Raw genomic sequence first — 21,898 nt, 5'->3', positions numbered from 1 at the left:
TTTTTCTTTGTCAAGGGACTACTAATGGGTTGACTGGTCACATGTTAAAAACTGTCATTAGTAGATCTTCGATTCTGATTAGTTAACTCTTTCGCTGCGGTCGTCGCTTTTATGCACAGCACGCCAGGTGCCTTGCTCTGCGGAAGTCGCATTATTGCGAGTTCATACTTCCACTTGCTGCGGATGTCACAGTTTCGAAGTACGTCACTTTTAGTAGCCTTCTGACATCTGTTGATAATATTTTGAACTATTTGAACTTGTAGGTTTGTTTTTATCCGTATGATGTCGCTAATTTCGCCTCCGTTTAGAATTCTTTGACATACGAGCGTTGAGTTTTCTGACATGTCAGTTTCAAATGCATGTTCGAATCTAAACAACACGGCTTCGTAAAGTCGTCAACACTTGTCTGATAATGATGTTACCCAACTGTTATTTGCAGACTCAGAATCAGAAGGTGAATTAAGTTGTGACGATAATAGCGACAGTTTTTAGGAGACTTCAAGTGGTGACAGTGATTGTGTAGTGTCTGATGAAGAATTTGTACCGCCGTCCGTAACATCATGGAGCAGAGTGCAAAACAGCATTGATCTAGGTGTGGGAATTTCAAAATTTTTCAAAATATCATACCACCAGGGACTACAGAATGGTTTGTCAGTGCAAGGAATGACTTTTGTAAGTTCTCTATAACATATTTTGCAATGTAATTTTGTAAAATTATTCGTTCTAAAAAAATGTTGTTGTTTTTCAAAATTTCAAAATTTTTCAAAATATCATACCACCAGGGGCTACAGAATAGTTTTCCAGTGCAAGAAATGACTTTTGTAAGTTCTCTCTCATATATAATGCAATGTAATTGTGAAAACTATTTTTTTATAAAAAAATATATTTTCAAATTTAATTACGCAGCCAAGGGATACTGTGTGCCAGAGAATTCCGCAGCGAAAGAGTTAAAAACATGTTAAAAACTGTGATTTAAAAGTCCTCCTCTTAGACCACTGAAGTATGTGCACTATTAAAATGATCACAAGCCATTTATTTTGAATAATATGTACATCAGAACTATTATTTTGTCCTATTTATGTTCAGATACATAACACTTGTTCTTACACAATATTTCAAATGTTTCAATCATTCATCAGGCGAGTAATAACAAAATGTTAACATGGCTACAGGCTATTTATGATATTTCTTCTCTTTATTCTTTATTGTATATTAAAAAAATAAACTCTATGGTATAACAACTCTCTTAAGAGCCAAGGACTGCCAGTTTTTTTTCTTCATTCATTCATTCATTGGGTGGTACGTGGTCAGCATATAAGTCCCATTGCTATGGTTTTCTGGCTTTGGAGACTGAAGCCCACTACTACTTCTTTTCAAGTAGCTCACGAATTGTTCTCATGCTGGGTCAACTCTGAAATTTTGTACTCTCCCACCAGGAATCGAAACCACGACCTCTCGCATTGAAGGCAAGAGCACTATAACCAGTTGGCTATTCGGGAGCCCCTTTATTCCATAGTACCTTTCTCCTCATATTATAATATATTTTTGTACGAGGGTTATTTTTTAAGTAAGGTCCATTTTGCAATAAAAACGAAGTAAGTAAATGTTTTTAAAAAAAAAACATTTCTTTTCTGAATTTACATACACTGCTCTATTTCTCTAGATAATTTCCTTGCCGGTTTAAACATTTATCATATCGAACTACGAGTCTTTGGATACCCTCCTCATAGAACTCTGCAGCCTGTGATGATAGCCAGTTGCTCAAGGTCATTTTCACTTTTTAACTTCCTCATCAGTGTCTAAACGCTCACCATCCAGGACGGTCTTCAGATGGCGGAAGAGGTGGTAGTCTCTAGGTGCAAGGTCGGGACTGTATGGCAAATGATCGAATACCTACCAGCCAAAAGATTCGATCAGCATGTGGCCTTGCATTGTCGTGAATCAGTACAACACCGGCTGGCAGCATTCCATGCTGTTTGTTCTGGATTGCTCGACGAAGTTTTCGTAGGGTCTCACAGTAGGAAGCTAAGTTAATTGTTGTTTCTTGCGGCAAAAAGTCCACTAAGTCCAAAACACAGTTGCATGATCTTGCTCTTTGAAAGTGTCCGTTTTGCTTTCACTTTGACCGGCGATGATGTGTTGACACCATACAGTCCCGACCTTGAGCATAGCGACTACCACCTCTTTTGCTATCTGGGCGGTAAGCCTTTAGACACTGATGAAGAAGTGAAAAAAGTGAAAACGATCGTGAGTAACTGGCTATCATCCCAGGCGGCAGAGTTCTATGAGGAGGGTATCCAAAAACTCTTAGTTCGTTACGATAAATGGTAAAACCAGCAAGGAAATTATGTAGAAAAATAGAACAGTGTATGTAAGTTCAGAAAATAAATGGTCTTTTGAAAAACACTTACTTCGTTTTTATTGCAAAACGGACCTTACTTAAAAAATAACCCCATATGATTTCAAATATAATAATAAAATGTTATAAATAGACATAATAAACTTATTTATACAATTTGTTACAAGTACTGAAAGGTCCCTTTCAATAGTAATAAAAACTGAACAATATTACACTGCTGAAAACACTTGAAATACTGTGCAGAAACATAGCTAAATTACATGCCAAAAACCTTCACTAAAACAAAGTTGTGTTATTATAGATATATTATTTAAATAAAAACAATTCTACCACCAAACAATAATAGTTTGATTTTTTGCAAATTTTTCCCTTTGGGTCAAAATTATTATTTAGCTTTTTAAAATGATGAAAAGGTTAAAACATACTACAAATGTGCACTCTGTTACTATTGCAAGGTAGAAATAAGTATGTACTTCAACTCAGATGAAAGCTAATTGTGTATTTAAAAACTATGGTCTTAAATACATAAGATTTGGGCTTACTTACAGGATTCCAGTCTTGTAAATCATGGTAGGTTCCCTTTTTGCCCATAAGCTTCCTGTACACTACCATGGGAAAGTGAACATCTAGTATAATATTATTGTATATCGCCAAGCCTAATACAATTCCAATAAGTGTAAACTGTGCATCACTTTCAAACGATGTCGGATTAAACCACACAGTTTGAGTTTCTGGTTCAACGGTAAACATACCTGGAAAGAAGGATTCAAATAAATGCAAGTTCAAAATTCAAGGGAATTTTTGTTTTACACTGACATTGTGTGGCAAAAGTGAGTTTCATAAAATGATGACAGTTGTTTTAATATGCAGATTATCACAACAAAACTTTGATAAAGGGTAATTCCATACAGAAAGGGACAAAATAAACAATTTTTGAAAATACATCTAGTGAAATGTTATCTGTATGGGAAAATAGTATACTTTTTATAGTTGTTTGGAAACAGCATAAAATTACCCAGCATTCCATACTTTCCAGATGGCAGCTATGAAAAGTTCCCGGTAAAGAGACTGCTGGTTTCCAAAAGAATTTCCTTACCAGGTAATGTTTCTTACATTTGAATACATAATGATATTTAGTATTTAGGCTTTACCAAGTTAATTGATAGCTAATTTGCTTCAAAATTTAGTGATGTGCTAAATATAATATTTATTGGAAGTTATCTAATTTAGCAGGTTTTTGTAGGTATACTGACTTGTAACGTAGGTGACCAAAAAAATAAATAGTTTTTGTCCTGATAATAGCAATGAAAATATTTAGCTAAAAATTTATTACCTCTTAGTAGACTGTGAGTGAGTTTAGCAGATTAGTGCAAGCAACTAATATCTATTAACGGTAAGCTGAACTTGTGTAACGTAAGTGACCAGTACTTTTGCAACTTAAGTGACTTGTTTTACAAAATAATTGCTGTTTAAAATAATATAATGAGCCATCTACATTAATTTAATTAATATAAAAAATATGGTCACACTTTTACTTTAGTAGATTCTCATGAAATTGTTTTGATAGAAGGTTCCTTTTATAATCATGAATGGTCCTCTGGAGTTTAATAAAGTAATGCTGTTGCCTCTGCTTCAGTTTTAGTGCAAGTGTTTTTCAACCACCGGGCTGTAAAAGGTCCGTTGCACTGAGGGGTTGATGATTAATTTAAATGTACATACCGTAATCAGGATTAAAAATTTCTTCAACGATTAGCTGGAAGAATTCCTTGGACACTCCTCCCTCATCGATCCCCTGCTCTCCTTCAAACTCTACAACTAATTGTTTTTTCAAGTCCTTTGGATTCTCCATGGCAACCATCTCCAACTGCAAAAAACATTGATGTTCATTCAGTAAAATCTTACTTTTCTTTAAGTGCATAACAAAATTTGTGAACTTGAAGACAAATTAAATTTTCCATGCAAACTAGCGAAGAAATAAAATAGATTCTTCAGAAGTGATAGAACAACGGACCAACCTGTCAAGGCATTTACGTATTTCGGCAGTGTAATGCAGGATAGTTTTAATGCTCAAAGTGGAAATTAATAGGTGGGAGATGTTTCTTCAAGCCATGGGAAGGGGATGGTTTACATAAATTATCCCAGCTAAGGGAATGGCACCCCCCACCACAATCTCTGAATGTAAGATGGCTCCGAATCCAAGATGACCTCCCCTTTTTCAACAAGGGATTACAGAAAAACTATTTTCGAAACTTGCAAATGGTTACTTTATTACAAGTAACTGAAGGAGACAATAAAAGTACTGATACACAAAAAATAAAATCAGATACAGATCAAGGCTAAAGGGGTAGGCATGGCAGAGGGTAGAGTTAGAGCTTAATAGAAGCTCGTGGTTCTGTTCAGTAAAGAAAAGAAAAACTCCACATCATACGCCGCGAAAGCAAGACGACCCCATACTTCTTGGCACGAAATTGCAGCAAAAAAACTCGTAATGGATTCAAAAATATACAGTATTTAAATCTACAGGCACATACCATTTAAAAAGGAAATATTTGACCTCACGTGCATGAATTATTATATAATACAACAGGAATAACCACTATGCCATGTTCAATTTAGAGCAGAACTTTACAATATGGAACGTGTCTATATTTTCATCTTTCAAAACATAATAGCCTTGCCGATATAGTTAGCAAACGACCTAATGTCTTTAATCATGGCCCTGCACAAAAGTAAAGTCAAAACAAAAAATTACTAATCTTAACTGGACCTATAGTTTTTAAAGAGCAATCAAAACCACTGACATGTGCACACACATGGACATTTGTCAATTTTACCACTATACCAATGAACCAACGAGCGTCAAGACCAGTTATTATCATTTCAAATGACAGTGTGTAGCTTCTATGCATGTATTACATTTGCAGTTTACAAAAGAAAAAAAAGATAACAGCCCCGATAAATTGTGAGCTTCTCTTGACTGGGGAAAAAGATAGAGAGGGGCATCAAAATTCTACTTTCATGATGTGCCTGAATTACTACACAAAAAGTAAGAGAAATTTTGTAGAGGAAGTTCCCTCTGACATACTTCCCAAAAATCATATGAAATGCTCATACTTCAACAATACCTACATCTAAAGATTTTCAGTAACATTTATGCACATGTACACAGATACACAAATACACAGAGTATCCCTGTGTGTAACACCAACAAACGTTTACCGAATGTGAATTACTTTTCTCGATAACATCTTATTCGTTGTTGTCTCATTTTGACATGAGAAGAACTTAAAAAATCTGTTTTCTTGCAGCCATGCAACACATGCCAGAAATATATAAAAAAATCATTAGTGTGCTATGCCAGGCATTAAAGAATCAAAACCATAAAGACATGAATATATAGAGTTGTAAGCGTTGGAAAAAAAATTTGCTTTTTTGGAAGAAAAAAAAAATCCGTGGCTTTTTTCACCAAAGTGTTTCAAATCAATAAAAATACATTACTTGGTTCCATTTATCATATTTCACATCTTTCATTTATCTCTCTACTGTAAAAAGATGACCATATCTAAATTTAAAGTACCACTTTCAACATGAAATTCATAGCTAGACATAAGCAGTTTGCAAAAATGACTGCTTTTTTGAATGAATAATTTTTCCCAAAAGTTATCTTCAAATTTCAGTAGGTTTTTAAATACATCTACATAGTATACACACACACTTACATGACTTGAGTAGTTTTGCACACATATTAAATAGAATGTAATAATATAATTTTCAATATTTGACTTGTTTGTTAAGTCTACTTTATGCTCAGATAAGATCATCGGGACTGGACCTATAGTTTAAAGTGGGATCCAAACCATTGTGCAATGTGCCTTCACTGAGTATCGAACCTGGGATTCCTTGATTACAAGGCTACAATTTTACCACTACGCCACGGGGGAGGCACTTTTCAATATTTGGATTTCAACAAAGTGTCTCTCTTTCTCTTTCAAAGCAAGAGAAAAAGAAGAAATCTTGCTACATCTTTTAACACACTTAAGAAAATGTATCCTTGATGATACAGTTTCTTCTTGAACTATGTCTTATAAATGAAAATCTATTATCAAACTCCATTACCCTTGTATTTGGCATAAAATATTTGGATTTTGGATTTAAAGTGTATCACGTACAATTTGACTTAATGGCCACTAAACATGGTCACGGAACAAGATGTGGTGTATTTTGGCCACCTAGTGATGTGATTCTAAACTGTTGTGAAATCGCAGCATGGTAAATTCATTTTACAAAAGTCAATGCCCTGTTCAAAACATTTTAATCTTTTTAACTTTATACATTAATATGAACCCTTGAAATTAAGTATTAATAAATAATGTAATATGATATATGTCTAGGGTTGTTGACAACTGTGACCATTTTATTTCATTTTCTTTCATTATACAATGAATAACATTGAACAAATTTGAGTGAGGAAGTTAAATTATAAGTTTAATTAAGCTAAGGAAATTTTTAAATTGTAGTAAAAGTAGAAAATTATTGTCAAATCACATTTCAAATAATTTTATCTTCTCTGAATGTAACGTAAGTGACCGTGGAATTACCTCTAAGCCTATCCAGAAATCACTTGGTTGATATCCCGAGAAAACCTCTTCATCAGGATGAAACAAGTTAAACACTATTGCTCATCATGTTTCATGCCAATTTTACTTTCCTCTGATAGAATTTAGTCTTCTCAGACAACAGTGTTTTAATTAATGTTTTTTAACTGTTTGAGAAAAGGCAGGTCTCTCCACTGTGTGTGAGGAAGTTTTAGAAACAAAATGATTTGGTTATGCTAAAGTTGCATTCCTGTGAGTCACAAAATATGAAGCAAATGCTAATATCAAACTATTAGATGTTTCACGATAATTAAAAACTTTACTATTCACAATACGTATGCAGAACTACATGCATTTATACAAGATCAGTATGCTACTACAAGGGAGATTTAGAGCCCAAAGTTACTTATAGATGCAAGTACTGTTGTTGGAAAATGGCCACATTTTTGATTGAATGTTTTATACAAATAAAATTTATTATAATTCAAAGGTCTATTCATAATGCATACGAGGCCATGGTGGCTCAGTCTGTAATGCATCTGACTACCATGCTAAAGGTCCCGGGTTCGATCCCCGGCCAGTTCAAATCCAGGAACTTTTCTTAATGTTGGAAGTGGCCCCGGCACCCACCCAGCGTGGAATGACATGGGTACCTGGGGGAAACCCTGGAAGGTATAGGCAGTCAGGAGCATGATGCTGATCACATCACCCCCCCTCACGACCGTATCAAGAAAGTGTAGGTCATTACTCCCACACACACTTATACGCCTTCCTGGCATGGTGCTAAGCACAGGGGAGCACTTTACCTTTTTTTATTCATAATGCATAAATTTATTAATACTATATTGTTATTATTACATGAATAGGTAAAAAGAAGGTATAAGAATATAGATATAACTGTGCATATTCGTTATCTAAGCCCTGAGACAGGTTAAGTTTGCAGCCGGTTGTATGTATTAATCTGCGTGAGAACTGCGCTCAGCATCTCCTGTACCAGTCTTGCCTCGATCGTTGAGCTGTTCATATCGCAGACAGTGAGGAAATCGGCTGTATTGCAGCAGAACTATATTCTCCGTGCATGTTTGGGTCTATATATGAGAAACGTTGCTGCAAACTTAATCTGTCACAGGGCTTAGCTTATGTGTAGTTAAGACAATCAAAATTTTTATAAAACAACAGTACATTTATGAAATTTAATGTCAAAAAGGCATAGAATGGAATATTTTTTTAATAACAAAAAAGGATGTTAGATCCAGGTGATGAAGAGCAAAGTTTTTGATTAATACTTTATGCATAGGTAGTAGTGTGCTTAAATCTTCTTGGACACTGTCCTTCAAACCCATATGACCTCAATATAATCCTTGCCTTCCATTATGTTCGATGGAAGTAAATCCTCGATTATACAACAAATGCTAAACAAGTATGTCTTCATTATTTCATTTTTCAACTTGGTAAATCTTTCGGGATTGAGGGAGGGGAGTCCAGAGGACCAAAATACATCCTTGGGGGAGGGGGGAGATCCGAAAATGTGGAACAAAGAGAAGATCCAAAATTCTGTAGGGCTGATTGAATTAGGTTATTTTTCATCACTTTTCTGCCAAGTCTAATCGTGACGATTTGAAGAAGTTGATGAAGGAACACACACAAACAACACCCATACCCAGGCCAGGATTCAAACCCGGGACCACTGGCATTCTTTGCTAACTCGGCAAAATGCTGTTGGCGTAAGTACTAGTGCTAAACATGCATTTGTAGAGTTAGTCCAAAGTAATGGGAAACCGACCCAACAATCAGAAACACATAGTCACTTACTGACAAAGGCCGTCACACGGCATACCGCTTGGTACTTATTGTTTACACTCAATTCTCAGAAGTTTTCAAATAGTACTGTGTTCAGCAAATTAACAATGGTTTCAAATTTGCTTTAATTTTTTTTATACCGCTACCATTGAACAGCCTTGATAATTATGTTTAGAAAATAATATATACGTGGGCGTACCCAAAAGAAACCGAACTAATTTAGTGGTGGGCAGAGCTCTTGTAGTACCGCATTTTGCCGCTAGGAGCGCATACAGTGAACCTTCCTGAGTCCGTAAGCCGAGTGCCGTCGCTGAAGCAAGTCAGGACACGTTTCGGCGGAGTTGTTTTGTGTGATCGTCGTTTTTGCAATGGCTGATTTTCGGGAACAGCGTGCAGCGGTGAAATTCTGCTTTTTACTCAGAAAGAGTGAAACAGAAAAAAATGTTAAAAACGGCGTACGAGGACGATGCTATGGGGAAAACTCTAAGTGTTTGAGTGGTTTTCCCGTTTCAAAAATGGTGAAATGTCAATTGATGACAAACCTCGTTCTGGTCATCCTTCCACGGCCCGAACACATGACAATGTTGAAAAAATTCGTGAAATCATCAACGAAGATCGACGACGGACCATTCAACAAATTGTGGAGCTGTCGGAAGTGACTTGGAGTTCAGTGCAGCGAAGTTTTGAAACGAATGCGCAACAGCGTGCGGCGGAAGCAGTCGGGTGACTGGTTTTTCCATCATAACAATGCCCCAGCTCACACAGCCCTGTCTGTACGACAAATACCAAAAATGGTATGACCCCTGTTCCTCACCCCCCCCCCCCCCCCCATATGCACCCGACCTTGCCACATGCAACTTTCTTTGTTTCCTAGAATGAAAGGAGACATGAAAGGAAAGCGTTTTGCTGATGTTGCTGAGGTGAAGAAAAAAATGCTGTCACACATCACAAAAGATGATTTTAAAAAATGTTTTGAAAAATGGAATCAAAGATTGGACAAATGTCTTAATGAAAGTGAAGAGTACTTTGAAAGGGATTGAAGGTTTGTACTTAAATTGTGAATAAATAAGTTCACAAAAAAAAATAGTTCGGTTTCTTTTGGGTACACCCACGTATATAAAAATTGATTGATTTGTATTAGCAATTATTGTTATAATAAAGAACATGTCTAAATATGAGTTAACAAAAAAAAAGATATTATTTCATGACTGCTTCAAAAAAGCCGGGAGAGGGATTAAAATGAATGGACTGCCTGGTAGCCTTGCATCAATGGTTGTACAAACTAAAACTATCAATATTGCAGACTTGTTGAATGTGCCTCTCTACACAAAAAACATATTAACTTATGCAAGGACAAAATCTATTATTTTTAAAAATTGAAAAATATTCTGTTATTTTTGTGGCTTTTTATAGGTTCACATTAAAATATTCCGAAGCTCAAGGAGGGGGTTGGCATAGATCCCTCCCCTGGGTACAGGTCAAAAATGTGACAGTAATATGTGAAAAGTAAACTTGCAATTTTATTCCTGTTCCGTTTTACGATTTGAAAAATATAACTTTGTGTCAACTTGGAAGTCAAAACTATTTTGAGGTATTAAAAATACTCATGTGTAAAGAGAGAAGAAAATAAAATAATAGTCACTTACGTTACAGTAAATGGTCACTTACGTTACCAGTCCGAATTAGGAACAGGGTACTAAGCCCTGCGACAGGTTAACATTGCAGCAACTTTTCACATATATAGACTCAAATGTGCACACAGAATGTAGTTGAGCTGCAATACTGCCAATTTTCTCACAGTCTGGGATATGAACAGCTCGGCGGTTGAGGCAAGACTGTCACGGGAGATGCTGAGCGCCGTTTTCACGCGGATTAATACATAAAATCTGCTGCAAACTTAAACTGTCGCGGGGCTTAGTGTGTGAGTAATAAAAAAACTCAAAACAAAAGTTGAGTAATTCCATACAAAAAGGGACAAAATAAACAAGTTTTGAAAATACATCTAGTGAAATGTTATCTGTATGGGTAAATAGTATACTTTCTTAGTGAGTACTAGTTTCTCCGTATTTATATACTACCGCATCTCTCTTTTCCCAATTATGAATAAATATTTTCATTGTTATTATCAGGACAAAAACTATTTATTCTTTTGGTCACTTACGTTACAAGCTAGTCTACCTACAAAAACCTGCTAAATTAGATAACTTCCAATAAATATTATATTTAGCACATCACTAAATTTTGAAGAAAATTAGCTATCAATTAACTTGGTAAAGCCTAAATACTAAACATCATTATGTATTCAAATGAAAAAAACATTAATGATAAAGAAATTCTCTTGGAAACCAGCAGTCACTTTACAGGGAACTTTTCATAGCTGCCATCTCGAAAGTAGGGAAGGCTGGGTAATTTTACACTGTTGCCAAACAACTATAGAAAGTATACTATTTACCCATACAGATAACATTTCACTAGATGCATTTTCAAAAATTGTTTATTTTGTCCCTTTCTGTATGGAATTACCCTTAGGAGCTTTGGAGAACTAACGTCACTCTTATTATTCAATCAACTGAAGATGGGAAATCACCTGGTTCATATCCCGAGACAACTTCTTCATCATTCGCCACCAGGAAAGCTTCAAGAATTTTTTTTAATTCATAGTTTCATTCTGTTTCCTTGATAGGGTAGGTCGGGGTAATTTGGGGTGGTGGGGGTAATATGGGGCATTAGTTTGAATTTTACAAAACCTACTTGCAGAATGTAATGACATTTTTAGTTTGCTGGTTCTAATATTTTGAAGACCCTCATTTGTAAACTATTTTCTAGGCTAACCCATCGAACCTAAAAAAATGTTTTTCAGGTAAAACTGGACAGTGCAGTTTCGAGGGTCAGTGTTTAACTGTGCTTACAACCATACAGACAACACCCAGAACAGTTTAACTTACACACTTTTTACATTTGAGGGTTAGCCTTCAAGATAGTGTTTGTTTCCCTGTGCTAGGCCCATTACATTTTGTGCAGTGAAGTAAAGTTAAAAAGTGGGGTAATTTGGGGCAGTGTAAAGTGGAACTGCTGGGAGAAAACATGAACTCTTGTGCTTAACTTGGTTTTCTAAAGTTAGAAGTGTAAATATGATAGTCTTCTTGTACTTAAATTTGAAGTTTTGTTAACAAAATAGAGCTGTAAAATGTGCCACATTTCTTTTTCATATAGACGTTTATCAGTTCATGAATTGATAGTAGGCCTAATTTACTTGATTGATAGATTGATTTGTTGTTTTAAGTCCACTTTATGCACAGGAAGGCTAATCATGACTGGAAATATAGTTTAAAGTGGGATCCGAATTACTGTGTCTCCACAGGGTATCGAACCTGCCCTAACATCTTTTTCTAGCATTTAATAATATGTTTGATGTCTAGTTTGTAAGCTGTTTACACCACAATGTTCTTAAAAGTCTGAAATTATTATTTCATAGGTTAGGTTATTAGACACTTCTCGATAATTTCCTTTGGTTGTCACCAAAAACTCATGGAAGAAAACCCTTGTTACTTAAATATTTTTTATTGTCTCACTGTAAGCACATAAAATGACATTGAATAATATGAATTGATGTCTTTTACTGTTTTTTTGCCCACAATACCCCTCAAGATACGGTAATTTTTTGCAGGGACTGAACTACAGAGGTGAAAAGTACAAAAAATGAGAAGTGCCTCACATTCCCCCAACCCTGGGGTAATTTGGGGCACGGTATAAAACAGTGTACAGAACATTTACTATGGCCCTTTAAAAAAACAAACAGAATGTACTCTCTGACATTCCAATGTATACTACTGGACAAAAAAAAACGGACACCTTAACATTTGACATCTGAATTGCAATTACTTATGAATTACACTCTCAGTTAAGTATTGAACAATTCAACATTTTCCATAGTTTTTCCGTTTATTATTTATCTATTTATTTACTCGTATTTACTTATTTGGAACACCTAGTAGGCTCAACATTAATTTCCTGCAATTTTGTTTTAATTTATTGATTTTCAATTCCTGTTGATGTTATTTTGTTTAATGTCTAGAGGGGCATGAATTTTGGTTCATAGTAACCATAGTAACAGATATTATTGACATTGTCATTGCTGGTGCTTTTTTTGCAAGTGTGCTAGCTTGAAAATGAGATGTGAAGAGGTAGTAAGAGCAGTAGCTCTTCGTGATGATGGTCGTAGTGTGCGCTATATTGCTAGGGTGCTAAAAATAGCATGAAGTATTATCCATGAAGCTCTCAGATGGTATGATGCAACTGGTTCCTATGATAGATGACCAGGTTCTGGTCGGAAACGATGCACAACAGCACGGGAAGATCGTTTCATGTGTATCATAGTCTTAAAGAGACCGTCGTACAACTTCAAATATTGTGGCACGGCGTTTGAGAAATGTTCATAGAGCTGTGGTTTCTTCACAAATAGTTCTTAGAAGACTGAATGAAAGTTGTTTATCATCTCGGAGGCCAGCTACAGGTTGTTAGCATGTTACCGGAAGCAAAGACTGGAATTTGCTACACAACACTTACATTGGAATGTGGAGCAGTGGGAAAAGGTTTTATTCTCCGACGAGTCAAAATTCAACCTACGTTCATCAGACGGGCGTGAACATGTGTATAGAAGACCTAATGAGCGTTATGCACAATGTTGTTTCATTGAAATAACACCCTTTGGAGACAGTGGTGTCATGTGTCTGGGGAGGAATTTCTTTACAAGGACGTACAGAGTTGGTTCTTGTAGAGAATGGGGCAATGACAGCTCGCAGGTATATTACAGAATGTTTGGCAGATCATGTAGTACCATATGCGCCATTCATAGGCCCAGATTTTGTTTTTATGCATGACAATACACATCCTCACATTGCGAATATTGTCAAGGAGTACCTGGACGAAGTTGGGATTACGCGATTAGAATGGCCACCACAAAGTCCGGACCTAAATCCGATAGAGCACGTCTGGGATCAACTGAAGCGACATATCAGAAAACTCGCAATAGTTCCAGAAACAATTGAAGAATTAAGACGTGCTATTCAAGAAGAATGGGAGCAATTGGACCAAGAAGTGATTGGCAACCTTATTCGAAGTATGCCAAGGCGGTTACAAGCTGTAATTCATGGCAGGGGAGGTAATACCTCCTACTAGACATCTTATATACCCCACGAGTTAACAATATTAAAAAAAATATTGCTAAGATTTTTCTTTCTAATTTTTTTTGGTAGTTTTCTGTAACTTTCGTTTATGTTCTAATTTAACTTATTAACAATAAATTTTAATTTGCTTTCTGTTGAATATATTCAGGTTTTCTTATTTCCAATAATTTCTGCAACATTTAGTTAGCCTTCGAATCAGAATTTATGCTTTATCACAAAAAATGCAAGTGTCCAGTTTATTTTTGTATAAACAGTGTATAAATAGAACTGAGAAATGTTACTATTAGCTATCGGTCTGAAAGTTATTTCAGTTTTTTTTAAACAAAAAGTGGTGAAAATTGCCCCAAATTACTCCGACCCACCCTACCATTTGCATGGAGTACTAACTTGCTTAGTATGTCCTCTGACACGAAAAAAAGGCCAGTGGTATGGCAACATACACAGGTTTTTTTCCCAAGGGTTGGTAATATCGAAACAAGGTTTAAACTATCGCCAGCAGTTTATAATTATTGCAATTTTCAATTATCGGTATCGGTGTGAATTGGTTAAGAATATCGGTTCAAAGTCGTATTGGCTCAGCCCTAGGATTTTCACTCTCTTCAAAATATAGGGACTGGCAATTATAGTTGAAAGTTAATAACTGAACTGAAATTGAGTCAAGATACGATTAAATTGATGAAGGGACAGTCACAAAGAACATCCAAGTGAAGCCTGGGATTCAAACTTGAAACCCTTGGCATCATTTAATGCCAATACCCATATATATGTATGTATGTACGTATATATGTATGTATATAAATATATATGTGTGTGTGTGTGCGTGCGTGTGTGTGTATTATTTACATAATGTAATGTTAAAGGCAACTTACCTCTACTAAGGCATCATCAATAATACGGTCTCTTCTGACTTTCAGCTTAAGATATGGATTAGTTGGTTGGCCACGGACTACACTTTGCAAAATGCTCATCCGTCTTTCACTAAACATTCGTATTCTGTTATCATAATACAGTCCCATAGTTTTTGTGGCTGGAGTCAATATAAAAGCATAGTTCATGAAAGAAAACTTACGTTGCTCCACTTCACTTTTATAATATGCAAAGTCTTTGTCCATTTCTATGGCATCACTCAGAGGTTCATTGTAAAATTCACTAAACGGTAGGAACGGTTCTCTAGAGTCGAGGACATTCACCTGAAGTTCGGCCCCCAGCGGATCTTCATACTTTGCCCTCGGCTCTTTGGATTCCCTGCCCACGGCACCCAAGAGAGAATCTTCGACACTGTCACAATCACTATCCTCTTGCCGGAGATCGGGAGAGTCCAATTCGCCAGCCAGGATGTTTGCGTAATATAAGATTTTCATCACTTTGGTCGGGGCTGTTATGGTCTCTTCGTCGTTAACACAGTAGTCCCTGTTGAACTGTCCCGAGATGACCTTCAGCGTGATCAACTGCTGCAAGGCTTCGAGGAGGTTTTTCATGCGACTCCGACAGTGCTTTGCCCAAACTCGTGCTAACCGGGCCTGCGCTTCCACCGCAAGGTGCGATGTTGCTTTGCAGAACTGCGGCAGCACCATCTCAAGGTAATCTGACGTGTTGAGAACAGGGATCTCGACGACTATTACGAAAATGTTTAGGAAGTCCGGATCTTTCGTTCCCCCACCAAAATGCTTCACTTCTAACTCTACATCCTCAGACAACAGCATTAAGGCATTGATAAGTGCACTTTGAAACTTGTTTCCAGGTACGTTAAACAGAGCTTCGTACGATCGGCGAAGAGATGGTATATCAACACTCACATCATCCAGTGGCGTCACCTTGTGATTCTTCTTATCATTATCACTATCCTCCAATAATTCTTGACTATCTTCATCCTTATCCAAATCACCTTCCAAAGCACGGACATCTTCCTTCTTAAGGTTATTAAAATTTAAGGGAGCTCTATCTAACATTGCCTCAACTGGCGAATCAGGGTATTTCTTGATGAAGCTTTTACTTAATGATTCCGCACTGGAAAACACTTGGCCCAATGTTCGTATTAATAATGAATAGGATCCTTCATTTTTGCACTTGTCCAGGATACTAAGTAGTTTTTCTTCAGTTAGAAATGGCAATGATTTACCTGGAAAATTACAAATGCGTAAATAATCAATGACTTAAGAAAAATTCACTATGCTAATTTTAAAGCAGTACTGTATCTTTGTGGATGCAAATACCCAAAACAATTTTCAATGTAACAAATTAAATGAGTGAAACATTAATTATAGAATAATACCTACACTTAAAATTTAGAAATTGCATTAGTCATGAATAGTCATGAAAAGTACACCGAGAATGATGAATTAATACAGGCTGGCTCTTGGTAATTTTTTAATGCATTTAGATTATTATTATTATTATTATCGTCATCAATCCTCTTCAACCTTAATATGGTTCAAAATGAGAAAATTAATAACGAAAATTACGGACTAAACAATAGGGATGGGACGATATGAAATTTTGGCTGATACCGATAAAGTACCGATACAAAATTTTCCAATAGCGATATTCTACCGATCCAATATAAACTTTCAAATGTTCCTTGAAGACCTGAATGGTTCATTGACCTCCTTAATACATGTGTGTTTCGAGGTTACTGCAGTGCAAAAGAAATTGCATATTTTGAAATTTATTTTTTTAAAAAGTATGACATGGGGATTATTCATAAAAATTATAACAAGATGGTATAATTTTGCCCTAAATTATACGATATTTATAGATATATCGGATCGGTAAAATAATTGGGAATTTTACAGATACATCGATATGCCTATATCGGCCGATACCGATCGAGTACCGATTAATCTGTCCCATCCCTACTAAAGAAGAAAATTATTACTTCAATTGATATTTTAACTTTAATCTTGAATTGAACGAATTGTTGCTTTAAGTACACGTTATGCACAGAAAGGCTAATCGAGAATGGACCTACAGTTTAAAGTGGAATCCAAACCTCTGAGCAATGTGCCTCCACTGGGTACTGAACCTGAGACTCCTTGATTAGAAGGCCACATTACCACTACAACATGGGGTAGATCCCAACTTTAATCTTGAAACTATTCGGCCTATACAGTGGAACCTTGATAACTCGAACTTCAGGGAAAAAGAAAAAAATCGAGGTATCGAGGATTTAGACTTACTAAGGTTCGAGTTATTGAGAGCCAAAATCGCAGACTTCGAGTTATGGAGGACTAAGAACATTAACAATGATGGTTACATACACGACAGGGTGGGGGGAGTTCAAGTCCCGACACATTTGTTGATCACCTGACATTGTATGTACACACCCTACACTTCCACTTATTGAGGTCCGTGCAACTAAAACTTCAAGTTATAAAGGTGATTAGAATTTAACTTCGACTCAGGTTTTTGATAGTCTACCTTCGAATTATTGAGCTCGAACGGCATCCCATAAATTGTACACAAATTCGTCTTATCAAGGTTTTATTCGAGTTGTTGAGGTAAAATTAGTATTGAGTGTTATGGACAATTCAAGGGGATTACAAAAAATTCGACTTACACTGTATTACTATAATTACTATATAATGTATTATATTACTGTATTATATAATTACTATAAGGGATTTAAAACACACACCGATGCTATATAATCGGTCAGTAATATACAAGGGTCGTTCAAGGTTGACCGGGACTTTTATTTCTGCAAAGGAAATAGGTAGCAGAAGAAACACCAAACTATGTCAGTTTTTCAAAGTATTCTCCGTGCGTGCTGAGGCACTGTTGCCATCGTTTTGGCAGCTCCCGAATTCCTTTGGCGTAGAAAGAACTTGGTTGGTGTCGTAGCCACTGGAGGACATCGCTCCGCAGTGCTTCGTCTGTCGTGAATTTCTTCCCACACCATGCTGCGTCTTTTGGTCTCTGGGGTTGAATTGTGCAACCATGTTTTATCACACGTGATGATGGATTGCAACAATTCATCACCTTCTGCTCGAAACCGATTCAGAAGCTGTTCACAGACCGTCCTGCGTGTCCACTTCTGATCGAATGTCAGCTGGCGGGGAACCCACCTTACACAGATTTTGCGGAAGCGTAAGTAGTCGTGAATGATTGTCTCAACACTCCCGACACTGATATTCACCTTGGCAGCAATATCCCGCACTGTTACTCGCCGGTTCTCAAGAATAATTTGCTCAATTCGTGCGATATTCACTGGTGTGACTGCAGTCAGGCGAATGTGTCCATGCGCTTCATTTGTCACCAGCTCCCGTCCTTCGCGAAACTGCTCACACCATTCGTACACTCTCGTCCGCTACATCGTTTGTTCACCATACTGTGCTTACAATCGTCTGAAAATCTCAGCTGGTTTCCCTTTCTCCTTCACGAGAAATTTGATTACACACCGCTGCTCCACAGCCACAGACACACTGCTTGTCGCCATGTTCGCTGCAACTGCTGCGCATGCGCGAAATATGTCATGCCGGGCGCTAGTTACTCGCGAAGGAATACATTACGTCACCCGCACGTTTCATCATGATCCGGCTATTCATCGATTTTTTACATACGAAAATCCCGGTCAACCTTGAACGACCCTTGTAGATGACATATTTGATCTCGTTTATTATTTCTAGAATCAATAATAAATGAAACTGATATACAACTATAATAATTTTAACATTTGTCGTCATGTAATTACTTATTTCGCTTGATGACATACTCAAATGATGATCTACTACAGTAATAAAATAATTAGATTTGGCAAGGAAAAAGTAGAAGTAATCTCTAACCTAGGAATGGACAAAAATAAATAATTCTACTAACGTTCTACAGATCTGATGTAAAATGAAATACACTCCATGAAGAACCAGATTAGTCCACTTATATCCTTAATGTATGCATGCAAGCCAGTCATTCAATGGAGATGACTGAGAAAAGTATTAAACTACACACTTAAAATTTCTTACTTAAAACAATGGTATATGGTTTACACTTTTAGATCCATGTAAGCTTAATAGCAAGATGGCAGAATTGTAGGTACTTTAGTATTATACGGACTACCTCATTTCATTTTAATACTAAGAGAACCAAACCTGGCCTGCCTAACCTAACTATGAAAGCATAAATTGCGTTTTAGCGATTCCATAAGATTTTGTTCAATTTATGCTTTCATAGTTAGGTTAGGCAGCCCAGGTTTGGTTCTCTTAGTATTAAAATGAAATGAGGTAGTCCACTAAAGTACCGAATTGTAGACTAAACTACAAGTTATTTATGTAAGTATAAAAATTTTACTGATAAACAAATACACTGATGTTTATATGTGCCAATATAAAGTATTAATTTACTTGTTCCCCACCATAAAATAACTATTCTGAATTCTCCATGTACTTTCTTTTAATTTCCAGCACAATATTTAACCAATTCTACATACACAAGGGAAGTCAACAGTTTCACATTATCCAGTATCAAGTTTTGAAAGAAATGCAATCTGGATAGAAAGAGGTCCACAATATTGATGCACTAAAATGCAATGTTAAGTCAATATTATTATGTAGTGCTTTTACCTATACTTATTCTAACACTTCAAGAGAGCACCTCTTCTCTAGTGTTCCGGTGGACAAATTTCTTTTTGCTGGTGGTGGGGATCGAAACTATGACAGATCTGTGATGATACTGCAAATCCGGTGCTCCAACCAACTACTCCATTGTGCCATAGTCAACAAGTGAATGGAGTTCTTATTATAGTACTGCCATCTTTCTCCATCCAATTACTTTAATAGTAAAATTCACACTTCAAATCACTTCTACTTTCATGAAGAAAATCACCCAAAAATCATGTTATATTCTCACCAGTATGTTGTTTCAATATTTAGCTGCAATCCATCGACAGACATAATCGCAAAAAGTTACCGTATTTTTATTATGTCTAATTTAAGAATAAAATACGCTCATATTGCATATCTTCATCATGTGACCATCATCCCCTTAGTTTAACTTTCTTCTTATTGTTCTCAAATAACAGAATGATCCTTCACAAGGTTATACAGCAGCATTGTCCGCAAAATTTAAGAAAAGTTTATAAAAATCACAGTGTCCACGCCTACGCAGGCAACAAATGTTTTCTGTTCCTAAAAACTAGGAATGGGGCGATATGAAATTTTGGCCAATACCGACAAAGAAACGATATAAAATTGACGGATACCGATAACCGATATTTTACTGATCAGATATAAAATTAGAAATGGTCCTCCAAGAACCTGAAAGGTTCATTGATCTTCTTAATAAATGTGTGTTTCAAGGTGGCTGCAGTGAAAAAGAAATTGCATATTTAGACATTTACTTTTTTAGAAATAAGGGCATGGAGATTATCCATAAAAATTACAACAAAATGGCAAAATTTTGCACTAAATTATCAAATATTTATCAATATATCGGATCGGTAATATAGTCGGTAATTTTACCGACAAACCGATACACCGATATGCCTATATCGACCGATACCGATACAGTACCGATTAATCGGTCCCATCCCTACTAAAAACAAAAGCTCTGTTTGAGCATGGTAAATTTGCATTTTGGCAAATTTCTATTCAACCTGCAAAAACGCTACTCTACGTACATATTTAGAGCATACTAGGCAATAAACAACTCTGCTGGCAGTGGTAAACGCATCGTTACCTTCTACCCACTGTTGGAGCAATATGCTGTTACTTCTCTCCTTCGGTATTCATAGTCACTTCTGCAGCATACACACACACACACACACACACACACAGAGATAATTCTCAAAAAATGCGAGCCCAGTATGTGTGGAACTTCAACAGTCCTTTCTGCTCCCCCTCAAACAGACATGATGGAATCGAAAGCTTGGAAGAACTCCTAAAGTGTTTTTTATTGTGCTGTTTGTGTGTTTTTTTAGTGTTTTTAACAAACCCAGTGTTGGAATTTGGAAATGTGACACATCTCTGAAAGGTTTTTGGTGGAAGAGAGGGTGTTTTTCTATCTTCGCAACCAGACCACCTGCAACACTATGAGATGAGTTTTGGAATGTCCTTGACCCAACTAATGCAAGACTAGACGAAGTAGGCTATTTTTTAATGCTAACACAAAGTATGGGGAAAATTAAGCAAACATTCACGTTAAGCTAAAATATACACTAACGTCCCAAATATGCATTTATATATGCACTATAAAACTTTACCAGAGTAATCCACATCAAGTGAAATGGATAAATTCATTGAGAGCACATGATTCCTTAACGAAAAAAACACACGCAAACATGCAAAAATCCACCCCAACTTATCAGGAGGCAATTGAGTCACTCTATTTTCATATATGAAATAGAATGGAGGAATTCATATAATTCCATTTTCACACAATGAGATTAAACTCAGAATGGTGATAACTTGCCAAATACCTTTTCCAACATTACACAAGTTTCAATACATAGTGCAAAAATTATTAGTCAGAATATTCTACAATGAAAATTGGGTGTTTAGTATTAATTAATTAATTACACTCTTCCATACACACATTGTGCATTCAGTGCAAATAACACAGAGGAAATCTTATATACAATCTAAAGGCTACAACTCAACAAATACTTGACGTTCATAATACTACAGAAAGTGTGAAGAATACAAAATCAAGCACATAACAAAGAATTAGAGCTCGGATACTGTAGAACAGAAGCAAGCAGTTTTATAGATAGAAATAACAAGAATAAAAAAGTGTGCTACACTCCCTTCACCCGAAGAGAAGAAGACATAATGAGGACAATGATTTCATTTTCAATCCTTTTTTTTTTTTAACACTAACCTTCAAATCCCCTACACCTACGAAGGGAAAGATCCAGATGGCTAGTTCGGACTCTAGTATGACAAAGGAAATTGGTTGTTCACGTAAATTGCAAAAAGAAATGAGAAAAAAGGAATTATGCTCAGAATTATTTGATGAGGTTACCGAGT

At 36.2% G+C, this 21,898-nt stretch overlaps 1 protein-coding gene across 3 annotated transcripts in view; it reads right to left on the bottom strand.

Moving 5' to 3' along the window:
• Ube3a (ubiquitin protein ligase E3A) overlaps window positions 1-21,898 on the bottom strand; it is a 53,371-nt gene that overhangs the window by 20,437 nt on the left and 11,036 nt on the right. For all 3 annotated transcript variants that reach the window (XM_083129519.1, XM_083129521.1, XM_083129520.1), the window contains exons 4-6: window positions 14,810-16,059; window positions 4,079-4,223; window positions 2,906-3,111 (exon numbers count right to left, since the gene is read on the bottom strand). In XM_083129519.1, coding sequence (XP_082985645.1) covers window positions 2,906-3,111; window positions 4,079-4,223; window positions 14,810-16,059 — 1,601 coding nt within the window. The remainder of the gene's footprint in view (window positions 1-2,905; window positions 3,112-4,078; window positions 4,224-14,809; window positions 16,060-21,898) is intronic.

The sequence above is a fragment of the Lepisma saccharinum genome, chromosome 10, assembly GCF_977018435.1.
Source record: "Lepisma saccharinum chromosome 10, izLepSacc3.1, whole genome shotgun sequence".
Classification (NCBI taxonomy): Eukaryota; Metazoa; Arthropoda; class Insecta; order Zygentoma; family Lepismatidae; genus Lepisma; species Lepisma saccharinum.
This window is presented reverse-complemented; position numbering and strand designations above follow the sequence as displayed.